This window comes from Syngnathus floridae, chromosome 7 (assembly GCF_059516105.1).
Source record: "Syngnathus floridae isolate MCC-2025c chromosome 7, RoL_Sflo_1.0, whole genome shotgun sequence".
Taxonomy (NCBI): Eukaryota; Metazoa; Chordata; class Actinopteri; order Syngnathiformes; family Syngnathidae; genus Syngnathus; species Syngnathus floridae.
In genome coordinates this window covers 16,115,326-16,137,297 of record NC_142419.1, presented here as the reverse complement: position 1 = coordinate 16,137,297, position 21,972 = coordinate 16,115,326, and the positions used below count along the sequence as shown (strand labels likewise).

The 21,972-nt window shown below is 44.0% G+C and overlaps 5 protein-coding genes across 11 annotated transcripts in view; 3 read left to right on the top strand and 2 right to left on the bottom strand.

Annotated features, from left to right (window-relative positions):
- Positions 1-9,166, bottom strand: part of cadm1b (cell adhesion molecule 1b) — a 172,969-nt gene extending 163,803 nt beyond the window's left edge. The window contains exons 1-3 of one of the 3 annotated variants that reach the window (XM_088381252.1): positions 8,903-9,166; positions 7,935-8,129; positions 32-498 (exon numbers count right to left, since the gene is read on the bottom strand). The gene's annotated coding sequence lies outside the window, so the exon portion shown is untranslated. The remainder of the gene's footprint in view (positions 1-31; positions 499-7,934; positions 8,130-8,902) is intronic. The other 2 variants (XM_088381250.1, XM_088381251.1) reach the window with 2 other exon arrangements.
- tmprss5 (transmembrane serine protease 5) lies at positions 3,568-8,475 on the top strand. Its single transcript, XM_088381255.1, has 13 exons — positions 3,568-4,204; positions 4,280-4,418; positions 4,927-5,007; positions 5,334-5,447; positions 5,824-5,959; positions 6,029-6,142; positions 6,210-6,253; positions 6,331-6,493; positions 6,610-6,794; positions 7,601-7,699; positions 7,774-7,916; positions 7,993-8,145; positions 8,281-8,475. The coding sequence occupies exons 1-13, from the start codon at positions 4,202-4,204 to the stop codon at positions 8,287-8,289; spliced, it is 1,383 nt and encodes a 460-aa protein (XP_088237381.1). The 5' UTR covers positions 3,568-4,201; the 3' UTR covers positions 8,290-8,475.
- pih1d2 (PIH1 domain containing 2) lies at positions 8,559-10,727 on the top strand. The gene is made up of 5 exons (XM_088381253.1): positions 8,559-9,118; positions 9,612-9,732; positions 9,804-10,046; positions 10,158-10,432; positions 10,501-10,727. The coding sequence occupies exons 1-5, from the start codon at positions 8,936-8,938 to the stop codon at positions 10,633-10,635; spliced, it is 957 nt and encodes a 318-aa protein (XP_088237379.1). The 5' UTR covers positions 8,559-8,935; the 3' UTR covers positions 10,636-10,727.
- Positions 10,728-10,915: 188 nt separating this feature from the next.
- On the bottom strand, positions 10,916-18,988 carry dixdc1a (DIX domain containing 1a). 5 transcript variants are annotated; one of them, XM_088381247.1, is made up of 16 exons: positions 18,891-18,912; positions 17,743-18,544; positions 15,193-15,338; positions 14,990-15,135; positions 14,271-14,360; positions 13,978-14,031; positions 13,850-13,900; positions 13,598-13,702; positions 13,464-13,517; positions 13,282-13,368; positions 13,023-13,082; positions 12,800-12,958; positions 12,402-12,468; positions 12,171-12,279; positions 11,524-11,632; positions 10,916-11,331 (listed from the first exon to the last, which is right to left on the bottom strand). In XM_088381247.1, exons 2-16 carry the CDS (start codon positions 17,763-17,765, stop codon positions 11,248-11,250), a joined length of 1,344 nt encoding a protein of 447 aa, XP_088237373.1. In that variant the 5' UTR covers positions 17,766-18,544; positions 18,891-18,912; the 3' UTR covers positions 10,916-11,247. The 5 variants fall into 5 exon arrangements, with proteins under 5 accessions (XP_088237373.1, XP_088237375.1, XP_088237371.1 ...); XM_088381249.1 differs by having other exon boundaries at positions 13,282-13,365; XM_088381245.1 differs by having other exon boundaries at positions 14,990-15,338; positions 17,743-18,010; positions 18,116-18,544.
- Positions 17,534-21,194, top strand: nkapd1 (NKAP domain containing 1). Its single transcript, XM_088381254.1, has 7 exons — positions 17,534-17,667; positions 17,778-19,282; positions 19,384-19,461; positions 19,688-19,776; positions 19,865-19,984; positions 20,096-20,149; positions 20,701-21,194. The coding sequence occupies exons 3-7, from the start codon at positions 19,393-19,395 to the stop codon at positions 21,011-21,013; spliced, it is 645 nt and encodes a 214-aa protein (XP_088237380.1). The 5' UTR covers positions 17,534-17,667; positions 17,778-19,282; positions 19,384-19,392; the 3' UTR covers positions 21,014-21,194.
- Positions 21,195-21,972: the final 778 nt, after the last annotated feature.

Below are 21,972 nucleotides of genomic sequence, written 5' to 3'. Positions count from 1 at the left end.
ATATTGCATGTTTGTGCCACCCAAATGTTACCTTCATTTCATTGTGTAGAATCCATCCGGCACTGCAGTGGCTTTGCTAATTCAGCTTCAACATTGGGACTTTCACAGCTTTTGCCATCGTCACGCCGGGCAATTCCCTCTTAACACTTTATTGGCTCCGGCCACAAACCTTCCCAGTGGCTTATTTATTTGTGTCATGTGGGCTGGAAGGATTCCAGACTCTGTGCTGACCCCTGATGGCATCGTGCCGGAGCCGCAGCTGGCCTGCGTCTTAATCCAGATGTGGAAGGAGCTCAAAATGAGAGTGGCGGGACTCCCAAAGCTCCATGTGCGGCACGGTGAGAGTGGCAAAGCTCAGGCAGGCCTCTTAATTACAAGTGCTGGCAGCAGTTTCTTCATGCGATAACACACACACCATGTTTGCGTCATACTTTTAGCACTGTGCCATGGCGTCCTTTAGTCACCTTCTCCATGGCCCGGTGTTGGCATGAGGTGAACCTGAAAAATAAGAGCAAATCAACTTTCTCACAAAATGCCAACAAAAGCCAGGCTGCTGTGTTTGCAGTTTTGCTGCAATCATCAGCATCCTGTTTTATAATGCCATCATGTGAATTTTGCCCAGGGCGATCATTTCGAGATACATTTTCTACCATTATTGAAACTGCACAAAAGCATTGTGTAAACTATAAAAGTTATATACAAAAGAAATCTGTTTAAGACAACGGAGGGGATTTTAACCAGGCCTCAGTTTCTAAAATGACTGATGCATTTTTAATCACACAATTAAAATACAACAACGTCAATTTCATCAGGAAGAAACTATCATTGTCTTTTCAGTCCACTAGATGGTAGTGACTTCACACACAACCTCACAAGAAGCCATTACAAATTTGGAAAATACTAAACGATCACCTCTGCCACTTGATTCACCTCTGTCACCGCTACAAGGACACGCGCCGGGTGCAGGAGCAGATTGAGCGCAAACGTAATCTCCTCTGTTTAATTACAGCAAGCATCGTGGGCAAAAAAAAAAACCCACAACACACACATTATGGTCGCCATCTGGTGTGGGAGAAGGCCCACCCCTATCAGCCATCGCATATAAAGTCCGACATGACAGCAATTTATGCAACCTGCCACGTTCAATACAGAGCCAACAGCTTATTGTTTAGCAGTGTTGCGACGAGGGCAACGCACAATTTTCACTTGTCACGTGATTGACAAAAAAATGCGCGGGCTAATGTGGAGCTCATCGAACGATAAAATTATGTTCTCAAATCAGACAAAGTAATATTATGAAAGTAGTATTAGTATCTTCTAATACTAACCATCAACCAATGAGCACAAAATAGTCATTCTTTGAGTCTTTCCTGCTTAAACTGCACTCATATTAAAGAGTGTCCCCAATTTTACCACAAGGTGGCAGTGTAAGTAAAGGAATCCCATCGATAATGATCCGACTGCTCACAGGTATACACAGAACAACCTCAGCTGCACTTCGGCCAATCTGTCAATTTTAGCACCATGGGCAGTACACCATCCCACATAATAGACAAAATTCACATTCCCGATAAAAATAAGCCCGTTTCTCGGCGGCTATACATCCTGGCGTGTCTCTCAGGCCTCTCTTGACGCTCCCTTAAACACATGCGGTGGTTATCGATCGGAACATTGACTGTCATAATCCGAGGCAGTGCCGGTAGTTTCCCATCTTCAAACCGTCATCAACTTCCATCGACAAATGATTGATGGATGCGGCGACTGCATCGCCGTGTCGTAAAAGGAATCCGGAAGTGGAAATGACACACCTAAAGTTTTACCACCTATACAGTATTCGCCATTTATTGTTTTATAAGGTGACCTTTCCTATCACATGCTCTAAAGTTGATAACTTCTGCCGAAGTAATCTATTGCCAATTGATGTCTGAGATTGTTCTTCAGGTTCTGATGACGGAGATGGGCAGAACAATCCAATTATTGTGAAGAGTGTGGTTGATTTGCGGGTAATTGCATGTTGATTAATTGTCTCTTTAAAATGGAGGGCAGTGCTCACAAATCAAAGTCCCAATGATCATCGTCACACACACATCTGGGTGTGGTGAAATTTGTCCTCTGCATTTAACCCATCCCCGTGTGATTTTGATCCATCCCCTGGGGGAGAGGGGAGCAGTGAGCAGCAGCGGTGCCGCGCCCGGGAATCATTTGGTGATCTAACCCCCCAATTCCAACCCTTAATGCTGAGTGCCAAGCAGGGAGGCAATGGGTCCCATTTTTATAGTCTTTGGTATGACCCGGCCGGGGTTTGAACCCACAACCTTCCAGCCTCAGGGCGGACACTCTACTACTAGGCCACTGAGCTGGTGTATGATCGTGAGCAGCAGGGGGGGCCCCATTTCAACCCCTTACACTGAGTGCCAAGCAGGGAAGAAATGGGTACCATTGTTATAGTCACTGGTATGACTCGGCAGGGGTTTGAACCCACAACCTCCCAATCTCAGGGCGGACACTCTCCTCTTAGGCCACTGAGCTGGTAAAATAACGAGGGGTCGCGCTCAACAACATCAGCAAATACAACACTTAAGAATCAGCAGGTTCTCAGTGGATGCAGGCAAGCAAATGTTATCCGAGCAGCCTCAAAAGCCAGATTTCCAATTTCCTGTTGTGTCCGAACCTGGCGTGGCGGATTTGCAAGCGGGGACCCAGGGACCGCGACTGATGTTCAAAAGTTTGGATACGGAAAAAGGCACTAAGAGGAACGGTTTGAGATGAGAGCGCAGTAGATCTCCTCACGCTGAGCGGGGAAAATGCTTCCTTCTGAGCGGGGGAATAGATGTTGATCCAAACTGGGGCCTGGCCAAACTGAAGGCAGAGTGAGGTACACAAAGAAATGGACGGAAGGATTCAGCCCACAGCCAGACCCAACGGCGTTGGCTTCTGTTGTTCTTATCACCATCGGTTGGATTTACTTGCGAAAACTAAATTCATTGAGGGGAAGATCACAAGGACAAATGGCCGGTCGCTTTCTGACCCAGATCGTGTTATGTTCACGTCATGCTATTTGCAGTTGTAATGTTTAATGGCCAAACCAGAAATCAGATTTGTCTTAATCAGTCAATGAAAACTGCAAAATTTAAATACAAAGTGAGGCACTTTAATCTCTCACCTTCTTGGATAGACTCTGAAATGTTGAAGAGCCATAATATCCGAAAGAACTCACAGGGTCCATATCAGGCCAACAGAACACTGCGTTCTCAGAATTCAGGCCTACTTGTGATTCTCAGAGTGTTCAAAGGCAGAACGGGAGGCAGAGCCGTCAGCTATCTTATTTATTCCGTCTGAGAGGGCAGACAGTCTTTCTCGAGAAGACTGTTCCATTTGACAAAGCCCGACTCAGGTTGGGGTGAATCATCCCTTGCCTTTTGATCCTGACACTGGCCACGCTAATGCTAATGCTAATCGCTAACGCTGCTCGCTAACGCTACTTATTACCTGGAAGTCCTAGCTAACCATGGACACAACAGACTAATAGCGCTATCAATCATCCCTGTATCAATTTTCCAATGAAAGTGCAAGGTCTCTTTAGAAAAGAGAAGACAAGCTTTGATCTCTCCCACATCCTACCCAAGTGCCAGAGTCTTCTTCATCTCATCTGCTAATTATTCTCAACGATCCACTTTTGAAACACTCACACGAAAAAGACCAAGCGTGGCTGCCACAACAAGAGCGAAGAGAAAGTCTCATCTGTCAGCGGCCATGTGGGAGGCACACTTCATTTTTTTTGCGAGTGCTGAGAGACAGAGGCTTCGGATTCCAAAACGATTGAACACGGACAAGGGTACGACTTTTCAACAATCTCCAATCATGACCTTTCCGCAATAGCTACAAACTGTCAGATGGGTTCTTGTGTAAATACTCTTCCTGGCAGAGGTAAAACACGCCCGGTATCGTCTGCAACCGGCTGGAGACGCCCCAACCCGTGCGGCACCTGACAAAGACCAGGTTCATGTTAGTCTCCGAGGCCTCATGACCCTCCCCTCCGATAGACAAACAACAGCCTCATTCACTGCACCTCTGCTGACCTCATTGTCTCTTTGTGAAGGGAAAATCCACAGTTGCATTCTGTGAAACGCTTCGGCACCGGACACCCGGCTGATAGTCGCCGGTAGCTGGGCCACAATCTCCAGATGAGCTTGCTAACAAAATGGTAAGAAAAGAAGCTCACCGGCACACGTGTATTATAACTTTCCTATCAGAAATTAGCAATGCTATGATTCCGTAGAGTCCCGATGGAGACGCATTGTCGGTCATTGAGAATCCGATGGCCATCAGTCATGCCTTTCCCGTCGAGAAGACGGCAGTTGTCGACCAAAGGGAGGGAGCGCGGAACTGCTTGAAAAGGTTTCGCAACGGAACACAAGGTAAGTGCCTGTCATAAACGGTTGATCACATCTAACAACCTCGAACAGCTTAAACTTAATCGAGCTCGCCTTTTCAAACCGTAAAGACACCAACTGCTGTTCGGTTTTTGCAAACAGTCAAGAACCAAAATGACAAAGTGGTGAAAGGATCCATGCGCCAAATATTTCTGTCTTTGCTTTGACGAGGCTGTCAGAGGTAATCTAAGCTGCAACGCTTTAGTTTTATGTCTATAACAAGTGATTATTATTTTCACCTCAAATTTGATAGCGCTTATATTAGATCGCAGGTGTTGTACCGCAACAAAAAATGTTCACTAATATCAGCAAAATGTAAAATACTTGCTGCTCGGAATGTTAAGTCGGGGAACTCCGGGAAGCGAAGCAGCACAAAAGTTTCTGAAATGCCAGCTGGTGCTGACGTGCAAGCAAGTAGCGAGGGCACTTGTAATTTGTGACTAGTGAGCATGCATATCGAAGGCACCCAAAATGTATCAATTTGTCGCTCTAGCTCGCAGGCTGGTGAGGCCGCTGGCAGCTGTGTGTGCGCTCGGGCTCTTGGGAGGACTGGCTGTCGGCGTCTGGTTCTTAGGTGAGCGCTGTGGCTAAGATAAATAAGCACCGCTTACTTAGTCATGTCTACACATTTGGCTTAGCCTCGTGCAGCCAACCTGGTCACTTTTATTTATTTATTTATGTTCATATTTATTTATTTACCTATTTATTTATATTTGTGTTTCTTTACTTGTGTAATTATTTATGTTTATTTATTTATGTATTTATTTAACCCCACTGAGATAAAGCTATGTTTCATGTTAAGGGTACACACTGTTATGCAGTTGTGTAACAATTTTACCCATTGACGGTTCTCAACAGTGGCAGTCGTGTTAATTAACGACATCATGTTTTCGCACTCAGTCAAGTTTCTCCTGAGGCCGTCGTCCTCCCACGGTGCAGTGGGACTGGGGGACGCAAAGGAGACGTCCTTCTGCAATGTGACAGAGGACATTACCATCGCCGACCCCAGGAAAGGTCTGTGTCAGCTCCCTTTTTTCGTCGCTAATTGGAAGCAAGATTGTACTCTGCTATTCATGAAGGAAGAGAGGGATCGTGAAGTTGCTTATTGTTTTTCGTGGTAGTGAAGGCCACGTTTCAACTCTGATGTAGACTTGAGTGGAAAATTACCATTTAAAAGCTGACTGTTGTTTTCTTTTTACTCTTGAGACTTGCCCATTGACTGGCATGAAAAGAGAGTAATTATCTGTGCTTATTTGACTACATTAGCATTGATCCGATTTGTTTTCATTCTTTTATGACGTTCTCCACAATCCGTTCGCACCAACGGACGGTTAATTAAACGCTGGCCGAGCGCCTGCTTCTGGAGGGATTTTCAATCAATCAGGTTCAGTGTTTTACAGGATCAGCCCCGAGAACTCTCTGCTGGAGATCCAACTGGGAAAGCTGCCCACCTGGCTGCCGGTGTGCTACGAGCGATGGAACGCGTCGCTGGGAACGCTGGTCTGCAGGCAGCTGGGTTATCTGAGGTTACCAGACGAGACTCGCTAGATTACGGCTTAAAACTGAAAGTGCTTAAATGGCATAAAACGTTACAGGCTGACCGAGCACAAAGGTGTGAACCTGACCGACATTGGGCCCAACTACACGGAGGGCTTTCTCCAGATTACCTCCGAACATCGAGGCGGTCTGGAAAACATGTGGCGGTTCAGGTAACGCTTAGCGGACCCGAATGGCGGTTGGTTATTTCAAACAACCCCGAGTCTGGTTTCATTTTAGGCAGAGCTGCATCACTAACAAGGTTATCGCCTTACAATGTTTCGGTGAGGCCGCGACGTTACGGAAAGTCCGTTTCACGTCGGGACGATTTCCAAATGGATTTCTTTCCTTGGCTTCCAAGAGTGCGGCACGCGAGCCAAATTGGCCAGAATAATCGGCGGAGTGGAGGCTCCGCTGGGAAGGTGGCCCTGGCAGGTCAGCCTCTACTATAGTAAGCGTCACACCTGCGGTGGCTCCATCATCAGCAGCCAATGGATCATCACAGCTGCTCACTGTGTGCACAAGTAAGAACGCGCTGACCTTTGCGGCGCCGACAGTTCGGGGCGGAATACGACAGCTGCGCCGCATACAGCGCCGGCGACAGTTGCCCCTTTTATGCTTGACGTCTACGAAATGTCAGCTACAGGCTGCCGCAGGTGTCCAGCTGGGCGGTCTACACGGGCGTTGTGACACGCAGCTCGGCGAACATGGCGGAGCGCACGGGGCACGCCGTGGAGACGATAGTCTACAACGAGAACTACAACCACGTGAGCCATGACAGCGACGTCGCCCTGATGAAACTGCGGACGCCGCTCAATTTTTCAGGTGCGTCTGGAAACCAGCATTCTCGAGTCAAAGGAGACTCCGCCCCCTCCAATTTAAAACAGTTCAAGGCAGCTCTGCTTACCTTGCAGCTGTCAAATGTTTCTGCCGACGTGCATGCTTTGCTCGTCACAGTTTTGCCACTATTTGCCTTCGTGACACAAGGCAATCATTTCATATTTCTAGAAATAGGCAAATAACTTTAGATATACTTAGTAATTTGGATTTTCCACAGCACTCCAGGGAAGCAACTATTTATCGTACAAGTCTTTAAAAAGTCAATTTTCCACAGTGGGTCTCCTTTAAAGCTTAAAATAGTTCCGATTCGGGAATCTTTATTTATCCCGCTGGGCAATTAATAGAGCAGCGAGCGGCACAGACAGCTAAGACTAATATTTTTTATTTATTTTTATTGTTTAAGGAAAAAAACAGCTCAGACTTTTATCCCTCCCCTTCTGGAAAACCAGACGCTCGAAGTCACAAAAAGCAGTACACAACGTAAAAAAAGACACGGTAGAATAAAGACACCTATGTGGAAAGAAATCCCTTAGCTTCCCAAATAAAAATGTGTGAAAATAAATGTCGTTTAAATTTCACACACCACAGACAAAATTGTTAGCAACAGAGCCTAATTAGAATGATTAGCTCAAAATCAAGCCGTTCCCTCTAACACTGTAAAACAACATCCCACTCAACTGTCAATCAAATACCGCCACAACAACCAGGGGGAAAAAAACTATGCTACTTCATCTTCCTTATGTTCACACAATGAGGCGCTCTAAAGTGACTTCCTCTTTCTCTAAAATTAGACACAGTTCGCCCGGTGTGTCTGCCACGGTACGACTACGACCCTCCCGCAGGGACGCAGTGCTGGATCTCCGGCTGGGGCTACACACAGCCTGATGGCGGTAAGTCGGGCGCCACTCCCAAGCAAACATCTGCTACACACACGGAGCAGCTGTGCTCTCTCTCGCTTTCTCAGTTCACTCATCCAACACCCTGAAAGAGGCCGCCGTCCCCATCATAGGTATCAACAAATGCAACAGCTCCTGCATGTACAACGGCGAAATCACAACGCGGATGCTTTGTGCCGGATACACGGAGGGAAAAGTGGACGCGTGTCAGGTCAAAATCGGACTGTACCTTGTTTTGATGTTTCCAAGACAGGATCAGTGGGTCATGGATGATATTTGCGTTGCAGGGGGATAGTGGCGGGCCTTTAGTGTGCCAGGATGAGAATGTGTGGAGGCTGATGGGGGTGGTCAGCTGGGGGAATGGCTGCGCCGAGCCTAACCATCCTGGAGTCTACACCAAGGTGGCCAAATTCCTCGGATGGATCTACGAGATGATGGAGGTGAAACCATTCATTAACATTACATGACAGTTTACATTACATTGTATAAAAAACTTAGCAAAAAATAAATAAAAATGTTCACCTTGTGTAACCTTGACAAAAACGATGCCTCCATTTTGTTTACTATCTTTACAGACCTACTGAGGAGGGACCACAACTTGTTTTCTAGCATCTTTCCCATCCACCATCAATTTTTTTATTTTTGACTGTCTTTCTCTGACATATATATCTGCCTTCCTTCCACTGGCATCTTCTGTCCCACCATTTGTATCAAGATGTACTGTTTTTTATCTTTTTTATTGCACCAAATATAAACGATGTCATATGCTACTTTATTGTGTCAGGTGCAGTTCCTCTCTTGGCCACAAGTGTCGCCATTGTAACGCGTCAACTCTGCCAGGTTTCCATAGCAACAGACAACACAGCTGGAATCTGCATGAATAGCTCCCATTAGTTTTGACGCCAATTAGTAAATAGGGTTAACTTTGTGTATTTTTAATGATATTTAACCAAGACTCCTATTCTTATCGTAGCTTGAATTAACAAAAGGGACGGCTTGTTTCTTGCCAGCCACTTTTATAGAGTTTTCACTTGCGAACAAGAGAGCGTTAGCATTAGGTAGAAACTTCGGGAACTGACGCGAATGACGACAAATGCGGCTTAACAACGTTAACTTTTGCTTTAAAAGCGTGTGATAATAGACAAATTCTGTTATTAGTGAGTGAATAGTGTTTGGTATTTGTATTGGGAGACGTACTTTTCTACCAACTCTCACTGTCTTGGGTTGGTAATGTCGGCCGGCGGCGTCCCAGGAGATGTTCTCCAGCAAGTCAACCAGCTGTGGTCCATGTTGGACGACCTTTGCCAGAGCGACCCAGAAGCTTACCGAAGCTTTGTGGAGAAACAGGTGAAATCCGGGATAGAATACAACGCTCCACCTCAACTCGATTCGTGTATCCGCATCGACATTTTGGTAAGTAGCTGTATGAGTTGTTTTACTTGCCGCGCTCACTGCAGGTGTAGCTCATTAGCAAAACAATATGACGTCACACGTACGCAACTCACCGCCAGCTACTTCCGTTTAAACATTGAGCAAATAAATAATAATAATTTATATCAATTGTGTTTTTAGACGAGTGTATTTTTTTTTCCAATGTTTTACCAGGTAAGCCAATTAAGAACACTTTCTCATTTACAATGGCGACCTTTTACAAAATTAATAAAATTGAGGCCATTTTGTGATTTGCTGTTAATTGTAGAAACATTTTACCACCTCAACACGAAAATATATTGAGGCACAGTGTTAAAAATTAAAGAGTATTCCAAAAATATATATTTTTTCCTCTACCGATGCAATATATCATAGGGATATACTGTATTGCTTTTCTGCTGACCATCAGTTATTCAATACTTCCCAAGATGCATTATGAGATGCGCAAAAACATTAACTGCCACATCCCCACCAGGAACCACACGGAGACTTAATGTACATTAACATATGCAGCTGGAAGCGTGTACCAACATCCCAGGATCCCAGCAAGCCATTACCAGTGTATGCTGGAAGCCTGGAAGCACACACAGATGAAGGTCAGAGAGATTGATAACCATATTTATACCATAATTTATGCCAAATGTAAGTACACCGTCTTGTGTATCAGGTGCCTACTCTGTGCTGGACATCGCATTTAATCCCGAGGTTCTGCAGGATTGTAAGAAAGACAAGGCCGGGATGGACCAGATCTATATGTTGGCTCTGAGCTTTGCACAGCAGCAGCATGGGCTCAAATTGTCTCAGCAGTATCATGTTGTTAGCCATTGCCCCAAAAACAGCCCGGAGGATTTGCGCCGCCGCCTCGGCTTCCAGCAGCAGCGACCGACCGCAGACAAACAGTCTGATGCAGGTAGGGTAATAAGTCAACGCTCCGACAAGCCGCCTCTGGCCCTTTTTGTGTCCGAGCTCATCTTTTACTTCCCAACATCATTGATAACAATCGAGACGCTTTTATTTACAGCCATTCAGAGCCCGGATTCCCTCCTGCAGCAGATCAACTCTCTGAGGCTAGCCAAAGACGACACGGGGCCGCCGGTTGATATCGTCTCTCAACCCGCCGTTCGCAAGAAGGGCTTGATCGAGGTAATCTCCTCCACCACGAACCAGCGGCCCGAGAAACCCAAGTATCGACTGGAGGTGAAGGCCAGCGCTGAGGGATTTCCATGCAAGATGGAGCTGACGGTGGAGCTGCCCAAGATTAGCTCCATGTCGGAGTGGCAGCTCAAGATGTCCAAGGTTGGCCCTGACTACTCGCCACAAGAGATTAACAATGCCATCAAAATGTTGTTGGTTTTTTTGTGCAGGATGATGTCTTGCTCGAGGTGGAGGACATCTACTACTTACTTCTGGACTTACCAAAAGTTGTAAACGAAAACAGCGCCATCGCCGTCTTTAACAAGCGCAGTCGAAGGCTTACCGTAACAGCGGATATTTTGTGATATTTTCAGACTTGCAAAGATTAGCGTAAAGTCAAGATAAAAATCCTGAAATTTCAGACTGAAAATTAAATTAATAAATGGGGCAAAAGACAGACAGGTTTTGGCAACTTAAAATGTTATTCCGTCCCTGTGAGGGCTGAGTCACTGCTGCAAACACGCCTCTCTATTAAGCAATTAGCGGGCTTTGTTTGCTAATGGAGCGTAGGTGTAATGGCTCCGAGCCGCCGCTACCGGGACCCGCCATTACCGTCCATCTCCGGAATAATTGACAGCAAAATGATGCATGCGATAATGAATGTTTATTAAAACATCGTTTGAAAGTGAAGAGTGGCACAAACATCCACTATTTGGCAATCTAGAACTTGTGGAAAATGGCAGTAAACATCCACCCTGTCTTTTATCAATACTGTTATTTAAATTATTTTCATTAGGGACCATTATGATCAAATTGACTGATTTCATGTCCGGGTTTATGAGGCGTAAACGGCATCTGGCGAGCATTCCTCAACGTAAAATATTTCCCACACTATATTTCAGTCCATTGGTCCCGAGAGTTTTCAGTCAAGTTCTGCTTCAGTGAACACAACTGATTTTTTTTTTTTTTTTGGACTTCTACCTCCTCTCCCCATGATCTTCCTCCACCCATGCTACAATCTTTCCTTCCCAGCCAGGCACCACTGCACCATCCTGGAATACCTGCACAAAAGTAGATTCAAATATGTTTCCTCATAATTCAACACACAACATAGGACCACATGAAAATGTTTGAAAATATATTAAAAATAAAAATGGGCACAGTGTTATCAACTTCAACCAGGTTATTATTAGCACATCACGTTCTATTTCTGCTGTGGTTTTTTTTTTGCGGCGTTATAATTTCCCACCCACCTCCTCTTTGACGGTGCCAAACTCCGGGTCGAGCGCTTTGAAGTGGTATCTGAAGCTGCCTTGACGATCCACGGCGGTCTTGAAGTCTCGCAGCGTCACCTCGCCCAACCTGACAGGACACATTAGCAGAAACTAAACCTCTGAATTTCTCCCTTTATGAACACAGCATGTAGAAACTAGAACTTGTGATTATTATTATGAGCTGGAGTTAATAAAACAGGCAGTAACTCCAAAGTTTATACATACCTGGAAATTATACAGTCAGACACAGGGTGCAAAATGCATCAAAAGACTTAAAAAAATAATAAAACCATGAGATGTCAGCATGCCTCACTGGAGCTCACTTCAGACAACATCAAAGGATTAATATTTTTTTTTCCAAAAGTCTCAACAGAACATAGCAAAGAAAGGAGGTTTATCATCATAATATTCAAATATTGACTTTGCACGGTTACTCTGGAATGAATGAATTCTATTTCTATTATTTCCTATGTGGAAAATTGCTTCTAAATTAAGCAAATTGTGGATTCCATTGCATGTATAGCATCACAATCTTTTTGTGTAATTTGATGTTAATTTTGGTCCGCTTAGTTTGATTTATTAAATACAGAAGAAATAATGCTGAATCTTATTAACATAACGTTAACCTTTTCGGTATGTTGATGAGGAAGGGGGTGAGGGAGCGATCGGTGAAGTAGAGAACTTTTGTAGACACGGAGGCATCCAACCCCGGGCTGCTGTGAGAGTGAGCCATTTCTAAAAATAAAAATAAAGCATACAACAAAAAGGCTGTTAAAACATCTCACTGCCAATAGTGTCCTACACAGCGGAGCTATCAAACAGAGATAAAAAAAAAGACAAATTTTAGTGTGCCTCACTTGAGGTCGGCGGCCACGATTCTCGATCTGAAGAGTTGGCTTTGCGGCCGGGCGATTTAAATTCCTCCTGGAAGACAAGCTGTTATTCTTGGAAAATGTCTTTCCTGATCTGATTCAATATCACCATAAGGTGCCTTTAAGACTTTCAAATAAAACAAATAATTTTCCATGGATGTAGCTACTGCTGTTAGAAATGCATTTTTGTCCAGCTCCCGCATTTTAGCTAATTAATAGCATTTAATGAACACACGCTTGACTTTAACAAATATATTTTGAATTTCTGAAATTATTTCAAGACATTTCACGACCACAGAGTGGACATTATGCTTGACAACATCCAACTACACACAAAATATGATAATTCCAGAATGTGTCAATATTTTTTTGGACTTTCGTACCCCTTTGTTGTGCCGTCGCTGGGCGTCTGAGTGCAGGCGGTCCATGAGGCTTGACACGCCCTGCTCCAAGGTGTCCAAGGTGTGATGCTGGGGGTCGTGACCGGAAAAGTTGTCTCTCAAACTACGCAGGGCCTCCCTCACCAGCTGCAGCTCCTCACCCTGTGATGATTCCAAATGACGATTCGGCACTTTCCGGCAACGTGGAGACATCACGTGTACTTACGGGTGTGGTGTGCTGGAATGCTGGAAGAGAGCTGCTGTAACCACCTTCACTCCGAAATGACTGTCACGTAGAAGACAATGTTACAATCTGGGACTGGTACATCTGGTTTCAAACGATTTGTCATATTAGCAACAAATGAGCTAAAAGTTGTGCATCCGTAAAAAAATTCGAGAGCAGGGATGACGCAAATTCCGAGATTTGAACCCAGAATCTCACGAGTGTGAGGCAGACCTGTTAACCACTACATTATGTTCATTACCCAATTGTGGCTAACATCACGGGCTTTGTGCTGAGCCTCGTCGTGCTTTTGCTGCTGCAGCATCCTGTCCTTCCTCCCGACTTGCTGCTATGGCAACCAAAGAGAAGAGAAGAAAAGACCTTCGTCTGCATATGTAAAACACACCTTGAGTTTGCATCAAAGCGATTTTAAGGACGCAATACCTCGTACTCGCCCAGCAGTTTGTTGCGTTCGCCCAGCTTGTCTTTGAGCACCGCCTGGAAAGTGCATGATCCGAAATATCATCATTGTGGGTTGCGCCGGGTCAAATAATTTGAAAAATCATAATTTTGCTCACATTTTCCCCTTCCAGCTGTTCTTTGGCCATGTTGCTCCTCAGTAGCTCCTGCTTTAACTGCAGCACGACGTCTTCCTGCACAGACAGCCGCTGCTGCAGGGCATCCTAGGGGTCAAAGGGTCATTCGGGATACGATCATTAGTTTTTGGACCGATGAACTGACATCTTTTAAATCAAAAGCGATTTTCCCATTCAGATCGGCTTTCATCCCTGGTGGCTATTCTTGAATTACTTTTCCAAAGGTTCATTTACCTTGATGGCCTGAATATGGCGCACCTCCTGTTTGTGTCTCAGGAGCTCCCGCTACACATTGGACAGATGAAGAGAGACGTTTTGAGAAACAGGGCAGCCTAAAAGTTGATTACATTCACTTGGCGTACTTTGAGATCAAGGGCCTCCTCCATGCTTTGGTCCAGGCGGCTGCGCGTGAGAACCTTCAGAGGGAAACAGTAAGAGCATCCTAATTAGAAAATTTGAGAGCTACCAGAGGGGGACGCTGACAGGGAGGCCCGAGAGATCAGTGAGATTAATTTACGCTCTCCAGACGGGAGCGATGGCGGCAGAACACCAACACGACAGAAGGACTGAGAGTTCACACAAAGCGGAGAACGTGTCGGCCGCTGCTGCATTTTCACGACTTAGTGGACACACGAGAGGGAAGGGGCCACGTTACCAGCTGCTGCTCGCCGTTGGCCCGGTTCTCTCCCAAACTCACAGATCCACCCGAGTCGTCCTCTGGGAGGGAGCCATTGAGGAGCAAAGCCTGTAGACAAACACGCTTCCGAATTGTTATTTCTGTCAAGTATCCTTCCCGTTTGATATAATTGCTTGACCTCAGAGTCACACAGAGGACCATGAACGAGCCAATCACAAATAATAATATACTATATAATAATATAATATAATATAATATAATATAATATAATATAATATAATAAATTATAATATAAATACAACATCAACAATGTTGACATTAATAGATTTTTTTTAATAATTATGATTATTACGATGATTTTGCAATTAAAATGTTTTTTTAGACAGAAATTAGTTATCAATTAATTAGTTATCAATTTGCCATTTAAAGTATTTTTCTATATGTTGAATGAACCAGATTATGCAGTATTTTTTAAGCGAGAATTAATATTGACATGTACTTGCAGAGTTATTTAGTATATGTGTATTTATATAGATGCTGAAGAGCCTGTATTTCGGTCTAACAAGTCCCATTTGCCGTGTTCAGGGACGCACGAATCAACTCTACAAACATCCACAAATATCTTCTAAAAAAACATTTATTTAACGGTTGCATCACGATTTGTCATAAATTTTAACATGGCCCTCGGAGGACTTTGTAAAAACCAAACTGGTTCCTATTTGGGAAAAGTCTTTTACCTGGAGACGGAACACCATCCTCCTGGCTTCCTGCATTTCCCGCTCCAGCTGCTCCTGGTGGACATCCAGCTGCTCCTCCCAGGACTTCTCCTCCTCTGGCACATTTTGCCCAAGGGAGGGGCAGAGCCCGCAGAGAGAGACCTCCTCTGAAATCAGAATGTTGCTTTCACTTGAATCTACTACTAGATATAGAAGCAACCAACCTGTGAAATGCTCGGATTTGTCCTGGCCCGGTCCCGCTAACTGCTCTTCAGGCTGATCACGGATGGTTTCATGTCCGGGTGTGTCGCCAGAGCGGATGACAGCGTGCTCCTCTTTGGGGGAACGCACGGGGCTGGCTGAGCTGAGGCTGAATCAGAAACAGATGGTGAGCGCAGGCAGCACCGTCACTGTTTGCGCTTCCTGCCAGATGAGCGTCCATAAATAGAGACGTGCGCATAAAATGTTGATATAGCTTTTTAACGTATCTTGGATCATCATGGAAATGATGAATCAAACCCATCTGGGAAGATGTTTGAATTTTTTTTAAATACATGGAAACACCCAATGTCAACTTTAGAGTGCCTCGTTGTCAGTTGCGAGTGTGTGCATGTCATATTTCAGTTTTTAAAATTTTATTTTTTACATTTTTAAATCTGACAATTTATAAGCTTGGATTTTTACGACTGGACTTCCAGCCTTGACAATATCACCGACACAGGCTGCAACATGATCACCAAGAAAGTCATGCAAGCATGACGCAGAAAATTCTTCACATATTTTGCTAGCTTCATGAGTCACATCGCTCTTTGAGCTTCCTCGTGGATGGTGGTCATGCATTTAGTGCATGTCCACTCTGTTGTGTCTGCTTGGGGAGTTCTAAAGCAGCCTGAGGACAGGCGAAGGAGGCAAACTGTCATCATCACTTTGCTTTGTTTTGACAGAAATAAGATGAAGCTATTGTAAACTATGAACTGTGCTATTACGTCCAGCAGGGAGATTCTATTTACCCCCTCCACTGTGTGTGTGTGTGTGTGGGGAGGGGGCAACTCAGTGGGAAGGAGAGACTGAAAAAAAAAAAATTAAACTCTCTTACACCCCGGGCTAAACAGAGCGCGAACAAAACTGCAGGCTTAAGTGTAGTGTAGAATAAAACCACAGAAAATCCGGAGGCATAGCATTAGTGGCGTAAAACATGTTGCATGATTTAGATTGAAACTGAAGAGATTTTCTTTTCCTTTTTAGGGGGGGCGGCTAAGCTAATCGCATTATTTCCACTCTAAAACGGGCATTGCATTTTTATCTGCTTGCCAGAGATTATGTGCTCTGGAGTGCTGCTTCCCTGTCAGTCAATTTACAATAATGCTAATAATCAAATCAAGTCAAATGATGTATGTAAGTGAATTATTAGGATGGACACAAACAAGGACATATTAAAGCGACTCTATGTTGAAATGCTAATTAAAGACATTAACAATTCAGAGAAGGATTTTAAATGATTCTTGGGTTTTTGCAACATAGCTGCCCTAATACATGTATTTTTCGTCATAGTAACACACAGACTCCGTTACAAATACATAAAATGCTAACATTAGCATGCTAAAGTAGCTATTTGTTCATTTGAATGTGAATAATTTGATTCTTAAGGAAAATTTATGACTGAGTGAAGACAAGTACAAACACAGACGCATACCACACATCAAAAAATCTGTTGAAAAAGAACAAATAGCTACATTTAGCAATGCAGCTAAATATATAACATATATAACCAAACCATTCACACTCAAATTTTGACATCTGATTTAGGTGTATTGGTGCTGATAGATCGTCACTTTATACACTATATTGCATTTTTTTTTGTGGAAAAAAGCTCTCCCCATAAAGCCATCAAGTGAGTGTCTTATCAGAAGTTGTAGTGATTATGCTTTCAGTGTTTCTCCGAAAGGGATCAGAGCAAGCAGCCACCCCTCCTAATCTCCGCCCGAGCTGATGACATGATGACACCATCCAGATACTTTCAGTCATCACCTAAACCGTCTCCTGCAGTCCTCCGCCTCCTGGTGGCTGGAGACGCTCGATAAACAAACTTGTTTATAAGTTGGCGGGCTGCTTCGTAACAGGGGGAGGCGCAACGTGACTGAGGAGAAATTGGGACTTTCAATTTCAGATTAGGATTTACATAAGATTAGCAACAGATCAGCATTGGCGCGTGTGATGGGGTGAAAAGTTTGACTTGTTATTTGGGTATGGAATCGGGTTGGGCCTTTGACTGAATTTGCTACAAGATGAGGTACATTAATGTCTAGAATCTGAGCTCTTATTTTTATACCAGTGAATCATCCCTCCGTCCATCCCTCCATCCCTCCATCCATCCATCCATCCATCCATCCATCCCTCCATCCCTCCATCCCTCCATCCATCCATCCATCCATCCATCCATCCATCCATCCATCCATCCATCCATCCATCCATCCATCGTGCTCTCAAAATGGAAGTGAAGGTGCTAAGGAGGCAAAGGAGAGGGCGGTTGCTAGGCAATAGCATCCGGCCTCACTGAGACACACCCACATGATCCATAGCGCGCCGTAAACAGGCAGACAATCAGCATCCTGCTCCAGCTATCACTGTCGCCTCATACCGCGCCATGGATGACGTGATTCGTCACCGATGACAAAAAGGATGTATTTGCTTCCTGCCAGGTACATGCTCGTGATGCTAACATTATAGCAACCCATTTGTTGCAGATAAAAACAAAACAAAAGAATGACGCTCACCATTTCATCTGTTTGGCCCCCATGGCTGGAGTCAGCTGGAGCCCCGCGTCCCGGTGATGCCCTGATTCTCAGTCCGGACCATAACAGCCACGCAGGGAGGGGAGCGAGGCAAAACCGGATGAATCTCCACGCCTCACACGCGCGGTGGGAAAGAACAGGAGCGGCTGTGGCGGCGACGTGGTCCAAATCCTCTCATATTCATACAAATCCCAAATCAAAAAGCCCTGGAAAGCCTCCTTCTGTCCTCGCCTGGCTGGATGGTGCCAAGCTGCAGGGGGGGGGGATCACAGACAGAAGAGAGATTGGTGCTCAGCAGCACCAGTCACTATGCTATGCCTGCCCTTTCATTGCAAACACACACGCGCACACGCACACAATGCATTTGTGTCTCCAACTATTGATGCGGCTCCTCATTTGCATGTATTCTCTACTCCTGCCATTTTCTCTCTCTTTCTGTGTCTTTGTTATTCCTTCTTTCGTTGTCAGACATGGCTCTTTTCCGTCTGGGTGTGTTTACCCCCTCCCCCTTCTCATCTTCGTTCCTCCTCTCCCTGCTCCTGCTTCTCCACTTTCACTGAGGAGGAATTTTGCAACCCTGTGTAGAGTTTCTGAAAAGATTCATGGAAATCTATGCGGTGAAGGTATTTGGGGCGCACCATGTGTGCTGAAATCAACAGCTGGACGGTTGATGGTATATTTATGTAGTCTGAATATTACAGGATCAGAAAATGCTTTCTTTTATAGAAGTCTGCAATTAGTCGCTGGCCTCAGATGATGTAAAGATGGGGTTGTCAAACTTTTTCTGTCCACAGATAAATGGAAAGTAGTATTTTAGTTGTAGTGTGCAGCAAATGAGTTGCCAGGTTAAATTAAAGTTTTAAAAAATAGAACCACAGAGCATAAATGGTACTTATTTTTGTCATGACGAAATGTCTGGCTCTAAATATATCCAATACAAGGAATTAAATTTAAATGGCATAAATCTATTTTATTTCTCAAGGTAGATTCTACTAGAATATATTGTTATTTTACACAGTAGTTAACTTATTTTAATGATAAAGGTGGCACCAGATGAGACATTTGGCTTTTGAATTTGCACCGTAACGTTTGTTTATACTTGATGTTTGTTTGTGGTTAAGTATACTGACCTTAAGTATGCAAAAAAAAAAAAAAAATGCCAAGAAAACATTAAATTTGGTTTGAAACACATAGAACGCCCTCGTACGTATCCAGACCAATCACGATCGAGCTGACATTAAGCGGGTACGTTCCCTTTAAACCACAGGAAATCATGTAATAAGCCGTTACCCTCCTTTACGCTCATTGGCTGACATAACGATTGACAGTTAATGTAGCCATTGAGCGACGTGCTTTTACTTTCACGGAAAATACGTCATCGAGTATGCGGAAGACGCAACGAAATACGCGAGTGGTGTGAAATTAATCGGAGCTTCCTTTTCTTTCTTTGTCATACAAAAGTTGACGCTTAGCGCATGAGACATTTATGGTGCTTTTCAAATTATAGAGTCACAGATCAAGAGTGAGTAAGAATTTGTCGTTTTTTTTAGTCTTTTGTACGTAAAGCGCTAACCCCAACTAATTCACATTTTGTGATTTGAACGTACTTTGTGTCCTTGTCAGGTTCTCATCATGTCGAAGCAGACTCTGGGGAAGACTCTGCTGCGGAATGTTATCCGGCACACTGATGCTCACAACAAGGTAGGAGACAAAAACACACAGTTGTCTTCATTTAAAAAAAACAACTTGCATTTAGGTTAGATGAATTAAAATGTGGCATTTTACATGTTTAATAATTCAGCACAATTTACAGATGTGCATGTAATTATTGTTATTAGTCAGATTGTACTCAGCAGCCAGGACAAGCCATTACAACCTAATGACAAAGCAAAACACCCTTATGAAATGCTTTGTTCACTTACTGCAGATCCAGGAAGAGTCAGAGATGTGGAAGTTGCGTGGCTGGGAGGTCCAAATGTCAAACAACAGTCACATGAGCGCCACCAAGACTATCAGGTACAGGAGCAGCTTCACTTTCAGTTCCTCGGACACTAAAAACCCTTGCACAATTTTCTGACATTTAAAAAAAAATATATTATTCCAGAGGTCAAATGCACTGCGATCGATTATCCTATCAGTCCAGGATTTCCTCGGAACACGACGATAGGGAGACTCGATACTGGACGCGAAAACTCTACGACTTTGAGGACAACGATCCAGACAGGTAACCAAGAGAACCTGTTTTTTATTTCCTATGGATTTCAAACGGAACCCAGCAAATTGGTGGATTCTAGTGCTAACATAACCTGAACCAAGTGTGTTATTTTGTGCGCAGATGGGGACACAGTGGCTTCAAGGAGCTGTACCCTGAAGAGTTTGCGAGTGACAGGTAAATTACACGCTATCACGAAGAATAGACCTTGAACAAGGTGTAATTCACACCACGTCAGAAAGTTGTTTTTTTTCTTCTTCTTCACATCACCCCCTCTTGCCTGCTCGTTTGTTTTAATACCAGAGATTGCGCCAACGGGGATTCTTTTAGCAAAATTAATAAAGCTCAGTTTGCTACCAACACAAGGAGAGCCTCTTTTTGTCCTGTTAACAACACTCATTAGACTCTTTATTATCTGATGATGAGCCAATCGAAATTAATTAAAGCAGATGTTTATTAGTGTGTTGCTTGTGGAGCTGAACTGGATAATACCGACAGACGGTGATAATTTAGATGGGCGGCATATTAGGAACTTCCAAACGACCAGCATGTTTTACATTTTTATACAACTGTCATCATCTTTAGTTAATGATTATCATTACTTTTTTATTTGCACATTATTATTATTGCGCTAATTATGGAATTTCAGATTTGATCTAATATTATTCAGGTGTAGTCTTTTGTTCACAAAATGGCCACCAACTGTTTTGTTCGTACTCTATTTCCAGTGACAAAAGCAGCACCGTAAAGGAGGGCCACAAAAGTAAAGCCTCAAAGTCGAAACGCTCCAAAAAGAAGAAGAAAAAGAAAAAGAAGAAAAAGGAGGAAGAAGAGGAGGGGAAAAAGAAGAGTGAAGACAGCAGCGATGACAAGACGAAAAATCGTCATAAAAGTAAGAAAAAGGAGAGGAAAGACGAGGACGGGCGGAAACGCAAGAGGAAAAACGACGACTCGCACAAACATTCGGACTCCGCAAAGAAACACAGGAGGGACTGGAAAGCGGCAGGCCAAGAGAGCACAGATGAAAGTTCCGAAGAGTGAGAAGAGAACTCTGCCATTGGAGCAAAATAAACTCCTCTGCATTTTTTTTTTTAAATATGTGCATTTTTAACATCATGTTTGATGGCATTCTGTTTTTTTTTTAATGTTCCATAAAGCTTATTGACAACAAATGTTGTATTGCTCCAACACAACTGATTTATATAAAACTCATTAACTGCTATTAACGGCTATAGACGTCTTTTGACTGGGCTGGCAGTGAATGGGTTAAGTATAAATGATTAAAAAAAAAAATCTACCATTAAGGACCATTTGAGACCCTTTGATATTCCTGTTCTTAAGAAAAAAAAAGACTCAGGTCATGGGGTCATTTCATTAGCAGCTAGCTACTAGCTGTCAACACGATTCTCTCAATGTAATTGGAGAGTCGTGAAGTCAAACAAATAGGCTGTCATTGCTGATTGGCCTGTCTTGTACCTTCTTTCCATTAGCCCCTCCCATCAATGCTTGTTAAAGAGTTGTCGGTACGCCGCTGCACTCCATCCCCTGCATGACCCGACTATTCCCGCAATGGAGCACTTTTGCTTAATGTCTTAGAAAGGGGCTAAATGACGCCATTAACAGCCGTGACCCTACAAATTGAACGCCTGCCACGCTAATGAACGGTACCGTTGAAAGCATATTCTCACGCTCGCCGTCACGGGTCACGTCTTCCTCACTGCGGTCAGGAGACGTGGGCGAGAGGCATCTGGGCAGCTTTTTGTAACTCAATCACTTGCCAGGCTGCTGGAAGGGGAAAGAAAAATAAGTTAAAAGTACAAGAGAAAGAAACGCGAGTGGGTCAAAAGGCAACAATGTTCTCTCCGAAGAGATGAGAGTGCGCAAAAGGTGGAACAAAATTCAAATGTGTATCGACAGGCAGGGGTGAGGTTAAAAAGAGGCACAAGCCGAAGCAGATGCGTTCAAGTCTCTTCGGTAAACAAAATTGGATTGACTCGAGG